Raw genomic sequence first — 17,510 nt, forward strand, 5'->3', positions numbered from 1 at the left:
GGCACTCAGTATTTAATTAAGAGCCGAGGTCACCTGACCCCTCACTGAGACTTTCCTCTCAAAATCACTGACTGCCCGCGGCCGCATTGCTTTTTGAATAAATAAATAAAATTGTATGTCCCAACTCTAAACTATTTATTATACCCACCACCCAAGGATGGTGGTCCGTTTGCAACACATCGAAATATCCATTTCCGACCTTACAGAGTACATATTCTTGCTCAGCGTAAAAATCTAGACGATCTAGCCATATCCGTCCGTCCGTTCGTCCGTCCGTCCGTCCGTCCGTTCGTTCGTCCGTTCGTCTGTCCGTCTGTCTGTTGGAATCAGTCTACAGTCTTTAAAAATAGAGATATTGAGCTGAAACTTTTCACAGATTCTTTTGTTGGCCATAAGCAGGTTAGTTCGAAGATGGGCTGCATCGGACCATTTCTTGATATAGCCCCCATGAAGACCGATCCGCCGATTTAGGGTCTAGGCCCATAAAAGTCATATTTATTATCCGATTTTGCCGAAATTTGGGATAGTGAGTTGTGTTAGGCCCTTCGATATCATTTTTCAATTTGTCCCCAATCGATCCAGATTTGAATATAGCTGCCATATATACCGATCTCTCGATTTAAGGTTCTGGGCCCATAAAAGGCCGATGTCGCCGAAATTCGGGACAGTGAGTTAAGTTAAGCCCCTCGAAATATTTTTGCTGATTGACCTTTAGAACAAATATCATTAGAATATCTGCGAAATCGGGCAAAACCTGCGGCTTTTATGAGCCTTAGACCTTAAAATCCGGAAATCAGGCCTTTTTCAAAATATTGTCCGATCTGACCCATATTCGATACGGATTTCGAGGGTTCCAAGGCAACTCACTGTTAGAGTTTAAATCAGGGGTTCGATATATAATGGACCATATTAGATGAGGATGTGGAGTAACTAAAACAACTCACTGTGCCAAATATTGGACCTTATGGGGCCTATACCAAGATATTTTTATATCTGGATAATATTCGATTTCGATATCGAGGGTCTTAAGGCTCTTTTTGCCAAACATTAGATTTATAGGGTTGTCAATGCGGCTAGTGTCTTCGATCTTAAATCGGAAGATCGGACTATATGGGGCCTATATCAATTCATTGTCCCATCTGAATCATATCCGGTACGGATGTTAAGGGTTCCAAGGCAACTCACTGTTCCAAATTTAATCGAAGTCGGGTAGTAAATGGTGCTACTATGGGCGCTACTATATGGTACCTAAAATCGGGGGTTGGGTCTATAGGGGGCTATATTAAGATACTGCCACATCTGGACCGTATTCGATATTGATAACGAGGGTCCAAAGACAACCTTCTGCACTTAATATTACCTGAATCAGGTAACAAATGCTGAATATATGGGCCTTAGACCTCAAATCGGGAGTTCGGACTATAAGGCGCCCGTATCAAGAAATTTTCCGATCTGGACCATATTCGGCAAGAATGCGAAGGGCTCTACGACAACTCACTGTACCAAGACTTAGACCTTCAACGGGAGATCTAAAGGGTGATTTTTTTGAGGTTAGGATTTTCATGCATTAGTATTTGACAGATCACGTGGGATTTCAGACATGGTGTCAAAGAGAAAGATGCTCAGTGTTCGGTTCGAAATGTGTTTCGCGCTTTACGTCCGATTTATGGCCTACATAATCGACCAAGTGAGCAAACAATTAATGCGATTGTGACCAAGTTTCGCACTCAGTTTACTTTATTGGACATTAAACCAACCACACGAATGCGTACAGTGCGTACAGAAGAGAATATTGCGTCTGTTTCTGAGAGTGTTGCTGAAGACCGTGAAATGTCGATTCGTCGCCGTTCGCAGCAATTGGGTTTGTGTTATTCGACCACATGGAAGATTTTACGCAAAGATCTTGGTGTAAAACCGTATAAAATACAGCTCGTGCAAGAACTGAAGCCGAACGATCTGCCACAACGTCGAATTTTCAGTGAATGGGCCCTAGAAAAGTTGGCAGAAAATCCGCTTTTTTATCGACAAATTTTGTTCAGCGATGAGGCTCATTTCTGGTTGAATGGCTACGTAAATAAGCAAAATTGCCGCATTTGGAGTGAAGAGCAACCAGAAGCCGTTCAAGAACTGCCCATGCATCCCGAAAAATGCACTGTTTGGTGTGGTTTGTACGCTGGTGGAATCATTGGACCGTATTTTTTCAAAGATGCTGTTGGACGCAACGTTACGGTGAATGGCGATCGCTATCGTTCGATGCTAACAAACTTTTTGTTGCCAAAAATGGAAGAACTGAACTTGGTTGACATGTGGTTTCAACAAGATGGCGCTACATGCCACACAGCTCGCGATTCTATGGCCATTTTGAGGGAAAACTTCGGAGAACAATTCATCTCAAGAAATGGACCGGTAAGTTGGCCACCAAGATCATGCGATTTGACGCCTTTAGACTATTTTTTGTGGGGCTACGTCAAGTCTAAAGTCTACAGAAATAAGCCAGCAACTATTCCAGCTTTGGAAGACAACATTTCCGAAGAAATTCAGGCTATTCCGGCCGAAATGCTCGAAAAAGTTGCCCAAAATTGGAGTTTCCGAATGGACCACCTAAGACGCAGCCGCGGTCAACATTTAAATGAAATTATCTTCAAAAAGTAAATGTCATGGACCAATCTAACGTTTCAAATAAAGAACCGATGAGATTTTGCAAATTTTATGCGTTTTTTTTTTTTTTAAAAAGTTATCAAGCTCTTAACAAATCACTCTTTATCTTGTGCCTATAGCAAGATATTTTCATATCTAAACAATATTCGATACGGATGTGGAGGGTCCCAAGACAACTCAGTGGGCCAAATATCTGCGCAATCGTATAATAAATGGGACTTTATTACAAAGCTTGTAATACTAACGGAGTTACATCATCAGGGCCTGGCGGTTTAGAGGCGTCAAACTTTTTAACGCCCAAAGGATTTTCCACTCAGATACAATTTCCTTAAAAGGCTTCCGAAGAATACAATTTTTCTGCCGCCACGCTGTCCGTTAGGGAGTTTCTCGGGAAATGTGTCTCAAGGTGTAGTTCTAGTGTTTCCTCACCAAAGATTGTCCACACAATTTCGGACTTCTGAATATATCCCTCAGTTAATGGTAACGAGGATATTCACTGAAAAAGAGTTGTTCCTAAATTTAAGATTTTTATACCCACCTAATCCAGTCATTCCGTTTGTAACACCTGGAAATATTCATCTAAGACCCCATATATTATTGATCGTCTCGTCGCCCTAAATCGATCTACCCATGTCCGTCCGTCTGCCGAAATCACGATAGAGGTCGAACGCGTAAAGCTAGCCCTTTGAAATTTTGGACCGATAATAAACATCGATGTAGATCATATCGGTTCAGATTTAGATATAGTTCCCATATAAACCGATCATCCAGATTTCAGCTTCCCCTGGAAGTTGTCCTTCCGTCCGTGTGTTGAAATCACGTTACAGTCTTTAAAAATAAAGGTATTGAGCTGATACTTTTCTTTGGTTATTTTTTTGTCCATAAGCAGGTTAAGTTCGAAGATGGGCTATATCGGACTATATCTTGATATATCCCCCATATAGACCGATCCGCCGATTTAGGGTCTTAAGGCCACAAAAGCCACATTTATTGTCCGATTTTGCTGAAATTTGGGATATTGAGTTTCGTTAGGCCTTTCGACATCCTTCTTCAATTTTGCCCAGATCGGTCCAGATTTGGATATAGCTACCATATAGACCGATCTCTCGATTTATGGCATTGCGCCTATAAAAGGCGCATTTGATGTCCGATTTTGCCAAAATTTGGGACAGTGAGTTATGTTACGCCGCTGGACATCCATACTTCTTCAATTTGGCCCACATCGGTCCAGATTTGCATGTAGCTGCCATATAGACCGATCTCTCGATTTAAGGTGTTGGGCCCATAAATAGCGCATTTATTGTCTGATTTCCCTGAAATTTGGGACAGTAAGTTGTGTTAAGCCCTTCGATAACCTTTTTCGCATTTATTGTCCGCTTTCGCTGAAATTTGACATAGTGACTTATGTTCGGCTTTTAAACAGCCGTGTCCTTTATGGTTCCGGTCGGTCTATATTTAGAAATAGCTGCCAAAAGGACCAATATTTTGTACTACAAAATTGAACAGTTACTTGTATTTATTAGACGATTCAATGTCCGTACCGAATTTGGTCCAAATCGGACCATATTTGCATATAGCTGCTATGGTTGCATAAATTATACATTTTCACCGAATTATGACGAAAGGTGGTTTACATATATACCCGAGGTGGTGGGTATGCCAAGTTGCCAAAAGCCGAATAAAATAACAACTCCCAAGATACACTGCCAACGTACATATTTTAGTATCGAAGGTATCTCTGAGCCTTCTGTAATAATGCCGGAAATATTCCCTTAGATTCTGGGGATTACTTAAATCAACGAAAAACATTTTATTTCTTTTATGACTTGTATATGTCCGTCACGATGAACTCATGGTCAATATATTTCGATTTTAGACTTTAATCTTTTTAGCTGCTCCAATAAGCGGAAACCCCGAGTTTTTGCCAACTGTTTTTAACAACTTTGGAATTCAGTTCACTGTGCATCTAGTTCAAAGCTATCCAAGTCTCCGATTTCAACACAACATCAAATATGTGTAACATAAATGTTAACATAGAGCTTGGTGCGTGTAAATAATGCCACAATTTAATTATCATTTAAAACATGTCCACACAGTGACCATGTCAGACGCTATTATTATCTTCTCCAGGGCGTAGCAAAAAGGCAATTTCGCAAATATTCACTTAGATTGCATCAAAAAAATTTTCTACAGCATGGTACCAGTTTATGTAAAATGACTCTCCATTGCGGCAGTCAAAACGACATGCAACAGAATTTTATATGATGTGCCTTTGCAATTATGGATTTATAATATTCTCATGATTTTGGTTTGTATTTCACCTATTAAAAAGTCGCTCTTTTATTTCATTCAAAGTAGTTACGGGCCTTTAAACACAAATTTTCAGCAGCCCATAAAACTGTTCTAAACTTGCGTGGACTTTTACACTGACGAAATACTTGAAAATGGCAACTTTTATTGGATTATTATGAACATGAAAAGCATTTTTTTTATAACGCTTCCTCCCTTCTTATGTGACACCAAAATGGTTGTAGTATGTATGCACGATGCACGCAATTTTATGCTCCGCTTTCACATAGTAAAAATCATTTCATTAAATTGTATGTACTTCATTTTCAATGCCCAATAAACTACTTAAAATTAGTAAAGAGGCCGAACTTTGGATACCCACCACGTCGGGTATATATATAACCGCCACAATCCGGTGAAAATTGGATAACTTATGCACCCAAATTCGGCACGGACAATGAGTGGTCTAATAAATATAAGTCACTGTTGAATTTTGTATTTCAAAGTTCAACAAAATTGGGTAATAAATAAAGCTTTTAGAGCTTCAGACCCTTAATCGGCATATCAGTCTATATGGCGCTTTATCCAAATTTAGTCCAACCTGAATCATATATCGATCGGATGTTTGGAGGCTCAGAAAAACTCACTGTTTCAAATTTCAGCGAAATCGGATAAAAACTAAAGATTTCATGGGCTTCAGACCCTTTATCGTGAGATCAGTTTGTATGACAGCTATATCTAAATGTAGTTCGATTTGAACCATATTTGGGTCCTATGTTGGGAGACGTAAGACTACTAATTGTTTCAAATTTTAATAAAATCGGTTAAAATATAAAGCTTTTATGGCCTTCAGACCCTTTATCTGGATATCGGTCTATATGGCAGTTAAATCTAAATATAGCCCGATTTCATGCATATTTAGGTCAGATGGCGGCAGGCTTAAAATAATCCACAGTTTCAAATTTCAGCGAAATCGGGTGATAAATAAGGCTTTGATGGGCTTCAGACCCTTTATCGCCAAATCGGTCTATATGACATCTATATTTAAATATAGTCCAATCTAAACCATATTTAGTTCGGATCTCGGGTGGCCCAAATCTACTCACTGCTTAGATTTTCAGCGAAATCGGATAAAAAATAAAGCTTTTATGGGCTTCAGACCCTTAATCGGCAGATCGGTCTATATGGCAGCAATATCTAAATATAGTCCGATCTGAACCATATTTAGATCAGATATTGGGAGGCTTAACATAAACCAGTTTTTCAAATTCCAACGAAATCGGATAATAAGTAAAGCTTTTATGGGCTTCAGACTCTTTATCGGCAGATCGGTCTATATGACAGCTATATTTAAATATAGTCCGATCTGCACCATATTTGGGCCAGATGTTTTAAATTTCAGCGAAATCGGATAAAAAATAAAGCATTTATGGACATCAAACCTTTCATCGGCAGATCGGTCTATATAGTAGCTATATCCAAATATGGTCCGATTTGGCCCGTTCAAGAACTTAACCAGCGTGCATCAAAAAGACGTATCTGTGCCAAATTTCAGCTCAATATCTCAATTTTGAAAGGCTGTAGAGTGATTACAACAGACGGACGGACAGACACACGGACATCGTTAAATCGTCTTAGAATTTTACGACTATTGGAAATATTTATACTTTGTAGGGACGGAAATTGATATTTCGATGTGTTGCAAACGAAATGTCCCCCTATCCTACGGTAGTGGGTATACAAATTAAATTAGCGAAATCACAAAACAACAAGTAAAAGTGTGCTAAGTTCGACTGAGCCGAATCTTGGGAACCCTCGACCATGGATTCTGCTAAAGTATGGGAGCTATATCTGGTTATAGACCGATTCGGACTGTACTTGGCACAGTTGTTGGAAGTCATAACCAAATTTCAGCCAAATCGGACAAAAATTACCGATTGTAAGGGCTCAAGTAGTCAAATCGGAAGATCGTTTTATTTGGGAGCTATTCAGATTCTTGACCGATTTGGATAGTACTTGGCACAGTTGTTGCGGCTTGTATGGGCTCAAGAAATCAAATCGGTAGATCGGTTCATATGGGAGCTATATCAGGTTCTTAACACATTTGGAGCGTAATTAGCACAGTTGTTGGAAATAACAACAGAACAATATGTACAAATTTTCAACCAAATCTGACAAAAATTGCGGCATCCAAGGTTCAAGAAGTCAAACCGGTATATGGGAGCTATACCCTAATCTGAACCGATATGGTCCATTTGCAATCTCCAACGGCCAACATCAATACTAACTATCTGTGCAAAATTTCAAGCGGCTAGATTTACGCGTTTGTCCACTATCGTGATTTCGAAAGACGGAAGGACGGACATAGCTACAATAGTTCGACGCAGAATGTCGAGACGATCTTGAATATATATATTGTACTTTATGGGGTCTCAGACGAATATTTCGAGGTGTTACAAACGGAACTACCAGATTAGTATACTCCCATCCTATGGCGGTGGGTGTATAAAAAAAAAACTATACCAAAAAACATAATGTTTTAAGTTGGCCTGACAAAACTCCCATTCTCCTCTGGTAAACTCGCCTAATATGATATCTATATTCAAAGGTGGGCCATATTCGACATGGATATTGAATGAGCAAATTTTAGCATTTATATACCTTTACAATCAGAAAACTTTGTATACGTTTAAATTTTTACTTACCCATATGCGGACATGGGATCGTATGAGTAATAACCCGTGTTGGTTGCAGACCAGCTGAGGTCCATGCTGACATATCGGTACCTGTTGCTGAGTCCTTCAAGCCATATGGATTACTCTGCAAACCAAAAAAAAGCAATCAATAAAATTTTAACTCTCCATAATTCAAAAAGTCTTAATTAAGATTCAAGCCATTATTTACAGACATCATTGAAACATGTGTTAACTCGTAAGACACCTAAGAAGAAGCGATATTTTCCCACAATGATTTTTGTTTCTTTTTACCGCTTAACTTTTATATAAGTTAAACCATATAAATATTAATAAATGTTTTTTTTTTGTTTCTTTTTTTAAAATACAAAATTCCGAGATAAAAATGTGGTAAAAAAATGTTGTTGCTTTTCAATAACATTTGTCAGAGATAATTTTGTAAACATGTCGCCTGTCTCATAATCGCATAGTAACATCAAAACCAACATCAACATGGAATCGCTAAACATGCTTCAACAAATTAGAAGACATCATCCGCGGTAATAAATATGTATGTATGTATCTACTCATATTTATTTCTTATAAGCTATTTGTATACATTATATACATCTACATGTATGTATCTAAGTGTAACATCAAACATTGATGAATGTCTGCATTTAGCTGTATATACATACATAGACAAGTTTTGACTCCAATTTTGTCTTCATTCAAGTTTCAATGTAGAATATTTAATATTTGAACGATGTCCAACAAATCTGTTATGTAGGCTGACTGGCGTCACAATAGCCATACCAAATAACGACCAGATTATGGCGATTTGTAAAACAAATAAAAACCAAGACTTAACAATCAATTTAATTGTTTCGTTTAGGCCTCCAAGTTGAGGGAGTCGAAGATTCATGAACAGTGGTGTTGAGCTGAAACGAATATGATTTCATTATACCCACCACCATATAACGGGGGGTAAGGGTTTACCAATCCCGTCATTTTGTTTGCAGCACCTCGAAATATCCATTGGCGACCCCATAAAGTATATATAGGGTGTTTTTTTATAGCAACAGGAAAGTTAAAACAAGTAAAAGCGTGCTAAGTTCGGCCGGGCCGAATCTTATATACCCTCCACCATGGATCGCATTTGTCGAGTTCTTTTCCCGGCATCTCTTCTTAGGCAAAAAAGGATATAAGAAAAGAGTTGCTCTGCTATTAAAACGATATCAAGATATGGTCTGGTTCGGACCACAATTAAATTATATGTTGGAGACCTGTGTAAAATTTCAGCCAATTCGTATAAGAATTGCGCCCATTGGGGCTCACGAAGTAAAATAGAGAGAACGATTTATATGGGATCTGTATCGGGCTATAGACCGATTCAGACCATAATAAACACGTTTGTTGATGGTCATGAGAGGATCCATCGTACAAAATTTCAAGCATATCGGATAATAATTGTGACCTTTAGGGGTCAGATCCCAGATCGGTTTATATGGCAGCTATATCAGGTTATGAACCGATTTGAACCTTATTCGACACAGTTGTTGAAAGTAAAAATAAAATACGTCATGCAAAATTTTAGCCTAATCGGATAGGAATTGCGCCCTCTAGAAGCTCAAGAAGTCAAATCCCCAGATCTGTTTATATGACAGCTATATCAGGTTATGGACCGATTTCAACCATACTTGGCACAGTTGTTGGATATCATAACGAAATACTTCGTGCTAAAATTCATTCAAATCGGATAAGTATTGTGCCCTCTAGAGGCTCAAGAAGTCAAGACCCAAGATCGGTTTATATGGCAGCAATATCAGGTTAAGGACCGATTTAAACCATACTTGGCACAGTTGTTGGGTATCATAACAAAACACGTCGTGCGAAATTCCATTCTAATCGGATAATAATTGCGCCCTCTAGAGGCTCAAGAAGTCAAGACCCATGATCGGATTATATGGCAGCTATATCAGGTTATGGTCCGATTTGAACCATACTTGGCACAGTTGTTGGATATAACAACAAAACACGTCGTGCCAAGATTCATTCAAATCGGATAAGAATTGCGCACTCTAGAGGCTCAAGAAGTCAAGACCCAAGATCGGTTTATATGGCAGCTATATCAGGTTATGGACCGGTTTGAACCATACTTGGCACAGTTGTTGGATATCATAGCAAAACACGTCGTGCAAAATTTCATTCCAATCGGATAAGAATTGCGCACTCTAGAGGCTCAAGAAGTCAAGACCCAAGATCGGTTTATATGGCAGCAATATCAGGTTAAGGACCGATTTAAACCATACTTGGTACAGTTGTTGGGTATCATAACAAAACACGTCGTGCGAAATTCCATTCTAATCGGATAAGAATTGCGCCCTCTAGAGGCTCAAGAAGTCAAGACGCATGATCGGATTATATGGCAGCAATATCAGGTTATGGACCGATTTGAACCATACTTGGCACAGTTGTTGGATATAACAACAAAACACGTAGTGCCAAGATTCATTCAAATCGGATAAGAATTGCGCACTCTAGAGGCTCAAGAAGTCAAGACCCAAGATCGGTTTATATGGCAGATATATCAGGTTATGGACGGGTTTGAACCATACTTGGCACAGTTGTTGGATATCATAACAAAACACGTCGTGCAAAATTTCATTCTGATCGGATAAGAATTGCGCACTCTAGAGGCTCAAGTAGTCAAGACCCAAGATCGGTTTATATGGCAGCTATATCAAAACATGGACCGATATGGCCCATTTACAATACCAACCGACCTACACTAATAAGAAGTATTTGTGCAAAATTTCAAGCGGCTAGCTTTACTCCTTCGGAAGTTAGCGTGCTTTCGACAGACAGACGGACGGACGGACGGACAGACGGACGGACATGGCTAGATCGACATAAAATGTCGCGACGATCAAAAATATATATACTTTATGGGGTCTCAGACGAATATTTCGAGTAGTTACAAACAGAATGACGAAATTAGTATACCCCCCATTTTATGGTGGCGGGTATAAAAAAAAACAAGTAAAAGCGTGCTAAGTTCGGCCGGGCCGAATCTTATATACCCTCCACCATGGATCGCATTTGTCGAGTTCTTTTCCCGGCATTTCTTCTTAGGCAAAACAGGATATGAGAAATGAGTTGTTCTGCTATTAGAGCGATATCAAGATATGGTCCGGTTTGGACCACAATTAAATTATATGTTGGAGACCTGAGTAAAATGTCAGCCAATTCGAATAAGAATTGCGCCCTTTGTGGGCTTAAGAAGTAAAATAGAGAGATCGATTTATATGGGAGCTGTATCGGGCTATGGACCGATTCAGACCATAATAAACACGTATGTTGATGGTCATGAAAGAATCCGTCGTACAAAATTTCAGGGAAATCGGATAATAATTGCGACCTCTAGAGGCTCAAGAAGTCAAGATCCCAGATCGGTTTATATGGCACCTATATCAGGTTATGAACCGACTTGTACTTTATTTGACATAGTTGTTGAAGTAACAATAAAAAAAGTCTTGCGAAATTTTAGCGAATTCGGATAGAAATTGAGCCCTCAAGAAGCTCAAGAAGTCAAGCCCCAGATCTGTTTATATGACAGCTATATCAGGTTATGAACCGATTTGAACCATATTTGGCACAGTTGTTAGATATCATAACAAAATACTACGTGCCAAAATTCATTCAAATCGGATAGAAATTGAGCCCTCAAGAAGCTCAAGAAGTCAAGCCCCAGATCTGTTTATATGACAGCTATATAAGGTTATGGACCGATTTGAACCGTACTTGGCACAGTTGTTGGATATCGTAACAAAACACGTCGTGCAAAATTTCATTCCAATCGGATAAGAATTGCGCCTTCTAGAGGCTCAAGAAGTCAAGACCCAAGATCGGTTTATATGGCAGCTATATCAGGTTATGGACCGATTTGAACCATACTTGGCACAGTTGTTAGATATCATAACAAAACGCGTCGTGCAAAATTTCATCCCAATCGGACAAGAAATGCGCACTCTAGAGGCTCACAAATTCAAGACCCAAGATCGGTTTATATGGCAGCTATATCAAAACATGGACCGATTTGGCCCATTTACAATACCAACCGACCTACACTAATAAGAAGTATTTGTGCAAAATTTCAAGTGGCTAGCTTTACTCCTTCGGAAGTTAGCGTTCTTTCGACAGACAGACGGACGGACGGACGGACAGACGGACGGACATGGCTAGATCGACATAAAATTTTACGACGATCAAGAATATATATACTTTATGGGGTCTCAGACGAATATTTCGAGTAGTTACAATCAGAATGACGAAATTAGTATACCCCCCATCTTATGATGGAGGGTATAACAAATATAAGCGTGCTAAGTTTGGCCGGTTCGAATCTTATATATCTTATTCCTCCACCAGGGATCGCATTTGTCGAGTTCTTTTCCCGGTGTCTCTTTTCAGGCAAACAAAGGAAAGAAAGTGATAAAAGAAAAGAATTGCTATGCTATTGGAGCTATATCAAGGTATGGTCCGATTCGGACCACAATGGAATGGATGTTGGAGACCACAGTAGAAGTCATTGTGCAAAATTTCAGGTAAATCGAATAGGGATTTCGTCCTTTAGGGGCTCAAAAGGTAAAATAGGAGATCGTTTTATAGGGGAGAAGCCGTTGTACAAAATTTCACCCAAATCAGATAATAATTGAGCCCTATAGAGGCTCAAAAAGTCAAGATCCCAGATAGGTTCATATGACAGCTATATCAGGTTTGAACCATGCAGTTTTTGGAAGTCATAACGAAACTCGTAATGCCAAATTTCAGCCACATCGGATAGGAATTGTCAATATCCAAGATCGGTTTATATGACAGCTATACCAAAACATGGACCGAAATAGCCCATTTACAATCCCAAAAGACCTACGCTAATAAGAAGTATTTGTGCAAAATTTCAAGCGGCTAGCGTTACTCCTTCGAAAGTTAGCGTACTTTCGACAGACAGACCGACGGACGGACAGAACGACGAACATGGCTAGATCGACTTAAAATGTCATGTCGATCCAGAACATATTTACTTTATGGGGTCTTAGACGAATATTTCGAGGAGTTATAAACAGAATAACGAAATTAGTATATCCCCATCCTATGGTAGAGGGTACAAAACACATAAAATTCAGAAAAATGCATGCAACCTTTATTTGAATCCATAGTGTGGTCCATATAACTTCATATTTCAAGATTAATTCATGCAAATGTTGACCGTGACTGCGCCTCAAAAGGTCCATCCCCTTTCCAACATTTCGGCCGGTATCTCACGAATATATGCTTCAATGTTGTTTTTCAATGCTTCAATTGAAGCGGGCTTGTCTTTATAGATATGAGCTTAAACATAACCCTACAAAAAGTAGTCTAAAGGCGTTAAATCACACGATCTAGGTCCCAAATGTGAAATAAAATGTTCACCGAACTCGCCTCTCAATAAGTCCAATGTTACGCATGCTGTGTGGCATGTGGCTTGTTGATACCATATGTCTTGTTTATACCACATGTCATGCAAGTCAAGCTCTTGCATTTTGGGCAAGAAAAATTTGGATATCATCATCACAGTTACGTTACCATTCGCATAATCTTTAAACAAGTACGGTCCAATGATACCACCAGCCCATAAACCGCTCCAAACTGTGACATTTTCTGAATGCATTGGTAGCTCTTGCAATGCTTCTGGCGATTCTTTACTCCAAAATCGACAATTCTGCTTATTTACAAACCCACTGAGTCAAAAATGAGCTTTGTCGCTGAATTAAAGTAGCGCGCGATGAACCTTATTCACAGAGCAGGCATTTTCATAATAAAATTCAATAGTTGGCAAGCGTTGTTAGTTTGTAAGACGATTCATGGTTAAATTATAGACCAAACTGAAGATGTTTGCAAAACACGAAACGTGCGTGAGCTGTTTAAACCAGTGTTGCCAAAAACATAATAGCTAAAACATCACCCTTTGTTTTCATAATCGACTTGACATTTTAAGTCAATCCAGCCATGTCCGTCTGTCTGTGGAAATCATGATAAAATGGATAAATAAAGACATCTACTTGAATGATGCACAGATACTTCACGTTGGTGTAGGTCGTTGGGGATTGCAACTGGCCCATATCGGTTCAGATTTGGATATAGCTCCCATAAAAAATGGTCTTTCAACTTGACTACTTGAGCCCTTGGAAGTCGCATTTTTTATCCGATTGTGCTGAAAATTTGCACGAAGTGTTCTATTTTGACTACCAAAAAAATGCGACAAATATGGTTCGTTTCGGTGCAATACCTGATATAGCTCCAACATAGCCCTATCTCCCGATTAGATATCTTGAGCCCCTGGAAGCCGCAATTGTTATCTGATTTGGCAGAAATTTTACGCATATAGTGTTCTGTCATAACTTCTAATAGGCGCGCCAAATAAGGTTTAAATCGGTCTGCAACCTAATATAGCGCCCATACAAACCGATCTCGAACCGATTTGTTATCATTAGCCCCTGGAATGGTTGTCCGATTTGACTGAAATTTCGCACGTTGTATGCTATAATGACTTCCAACATTCCTGGTGATTATCGTCCAAATCGGTATATAACCTGATATAACTCCCATATAAACTGATCTCCCGCTAAGGATGGTTTGCCAGAAATTTTGTACGTAAAGTACAATTATACCCTTCAACTAAGATCATTTTGTGTAAATTTTTAGCATAAACCATGGTGGTGGGTCCCTCATACTCGGCCCGGCTGAACTTTGCACGTTTTTACTTGCTAAAGTCTGATATTATCCCTCCTCTGGTGGCTTAGTATTATCAATGGAATTCTCAGGTTCTTCGAGGAGGAACGAGAAAAAGTGGTTTCCGATGCTGATAATGTCATCATATTGATTGGTTGTAGCTTTCTCTCTACACTACGGGAAATGGGACAGGTCCCAAATCTGTCGCAGGATAGGTCCTCCGGTGATAGGGACCGGTCCCAGTTCTCGTCCCCTTACATGAAAAAAACCCATTCTAATAACGTAAGATAGGTCCTAGGGCAGTTCGAAACGGATGAGTATACTTTGCAAGTATTTTTAAGGGAGATGACATTAGTTAGCAAATATATTTAATGGATAAGCAATTTTTAACAGTAATTAAGCGACTTTTTAAAAAATAACTAGAATTCACAAGTTATGACAGTTGAAGCTTCCCTGAAGGATATATCCTGTGTCAGATAACAAATCCTCCAGTTTAGGACCGGTATATTTGGGGCAATTTACTACACATCCTTCCTAATTTACACATACATCCTAATTTACACATACATCCTTCAAGGCTCTAAGGAAGCTGTATAGATGGGCTAGAGCCAATGGACTTGGCAAAACCCCCGAAAGGCAGAGCTGGTTTTGTTGACAAGAACGAGGAAATATGGCGAGTTCAAGGGAGTGGAATTGCCACTCTATCAAGAGGCTAAATAACTGGAGCAGAAACGTTGAGGAAAGAGACAAACGAGGGTCGGATTCTCTCTACACATGTCTCAACTCGGTAGGTAAGAGTTGGGAACATAGGCCAATTAGGGTCCACTGGATGTATACTTGGTCTGAGACCTTTAGAGTTGTATGTAGAGTGCGCGGAGTTGAAGACTACCCTCGGACTGAGGAAGTCAGAGTGCTGATCCTCTTTGTATTTCACCCTTCATCATAGGATGGGGGCACACTAACGTCGTCATTCCATTTGTAACACATCGAAATATTGATCTGAGACCCAGCAGAGTATATATATTCTTGATCGTCTTGTCATTCTAAATCGATTTAGCCATGTCCGTCTTTCTGTCCGTCCGAAGGAATTAAGCTAGGCCATTCAGCGAACTGCTCAAATACAAACAGCATGCCAATTTTAAGGGAAGATCGGTGGAGACTGACCCGCATGAAATTGTGCATAAAATAGTATAATCCTTCGATGCCAAAACGTACACACTGGCGGTGTGCATTGACATCGAGGGCGCTCCTTACAATGTGCGGACAGACACATTGATCCAATCCTTTGACCAATACCGGGTGAACCCGGTCCTTAGAGACTGGATAAACCATATTCTTAGGAACAGGTGGATAAATTGTGTGTCCCATTACAAAATTTAAGGGAGAAAGTGGCATAAGGAACGCCACAAGGGGGCATTTTATCGCCACTCTTATGCGTGACCACCATAAATGACTTATTACGAATGCTGACTGAGGAGGTATTTGAACTGTTTGCTACGATATTATAATACGTCTAAGGTATATGGTTCCGAACCAGCTATGCAAAAGTCCCGAAAGGGCCTTGCAGATGGCACACGACTGGGATAGACCTAGGGGTCTCAATATTAGCCCAGAGAATGCTGAAATCTGCCTGCTCACGAGGAAGACGAAGGTGGGCCAATTTGATGCACCAAGTTTCCGCAATAGATCAATTTCGATATCTGACAATGTTCAATACTTTGGCGTGATCTTGGATAGGTAATTGAATTGGAGGTGTCACATTCAGGAGCGCACCGGGAAGGCTGAAAGCTGTTGGCGCTAGGTAGGCTCGAAATGGAGCCTGAATCCGAGGATAGTCCACTGGCTCTACAGGTGCGTGATTAGTACACAAATTACGCCTCAGTAATTTGTGTACTGCGATGGAGAAAAGGTGCAACGTAAGAATAATGCAACAGGTTCGGAAAACATATTATCTTGGCATAGGCGGAGCGATGAGGACCACACCCACTAGGGCACTGGAGACTATTCTAGATATCCGACCCATTGACATACAGATTAATTGTGAGGCAGCCACTGCGGCTATGAGATTTAAGGCGGTGGGAGAGTGGATTGAGGATGAGATCAGCTCATACCATCACAGTATAATCGAGACGACAATAGGAAACCTGGAAGAAAGGGAAAAGTTTTCTGATCGGATGCCTGAGATGACACTTAAGGTCGAGTGCGAGGCACTGCTGCCAGCGACACACTGGATTGACGGAACTCTAGCACTGCCATCTGGAAGATCGTGTTACACGAATGTATAAAAGCTAGAGGATAAAGTGGGCCTGGCTGTCTAGATTGAAAACCCAGGTACTGAGATCTGTTTTAGACTGTCTGACCATAATACGGTCCTGCAGGCGTAGATCCGGGCGATCACGGAATGCGTGAGGTAGTGTGGGGTTAACGCGAGATCGTCGAGTGTAAACACCTTTACGGCCACTAAACTGGCCATTAGGACAATAACAACTAGGACGGTAATATCAAGAACAGCTTTCGAGTGTAAGAAGGAGATTAACGCCTTCTCTGAGGATTGCACAATCCCCATTGTTTGGGCTCCGGGCATAAGCGGAGTAAGGGGGAATGAGGACTGTCGTCAAAAAGCATGGTTTGACCCGAAGCCTTTGGATCGAAGCAGTCCGAGTTTAGGGCGTGGGAAACGAACTCGCATGTAATACTTTGAAACAGCGAATCGAACGATAGGACGAAGGAAATCTTATAGGGAGATAAGTATCGTTAGAAGCCGAGGCTATTACTGAAAGGAAGTAAGAAGGAGATGAGAATAGCTTTCGGTATCATAAAGCGACACATAACTACGAGCTCACTTATGCAAAAAATACCAGACATGAACCAACTTAGGGGAGTGGTATGGAAGATTGGGGAACTTGTACGAAGGTTGCCTTTTATATTTCGGGATTGGACAACTTTTGTGTTGCAATCTGCCAACTGACAGCTCTATTGTAAAGTTTGAAATTTTAGAGGTTTAACGTACTCAGAACGTTTTGACATACGAGCGCTATTTGCGTTGATTACAGTAACTTTAAAGATTCATTCCTATGAAATTAAATTAAATCGTGAACATTTTCGTGCGATTATTTACAA

General features: G+C 40.1%; 1 protein-coding gene across 1 annotated transcript in view; it reads right to left on the reverse strand.

Annotated features, from left to right (window-relative positions):
- Positions 1-17,510, reverse strand: part of LOC106092349 (homeobox protein araucan) — a 130,312-nt gene that overhangs the window by 32,823 nt on the left and 79,979 nt on the right. The window contains 2 exon segments of the mRNA XM_059360564.1: positions 7,653-7,689; positions 7,692-7,767. Coding sequence (XP_059216547.1) covers positions 7,653-7,689; positions 7,692-7,767 — 113 coding nt within the window.

This window comes from Stomoxys calcitrans, chromosome 1, assembly GCF_963082655.1.
Source record: "Stomoxys calcitrans chromosome 1, idStoCalc2.1, whole genome shotgun sequence".
Lineage (NCBI taxonomy): Eukaryota > Metazoa > Arthropoda > Insecta > Diptera > Muscidae > Stomoxys > Stomoxys calcitrans.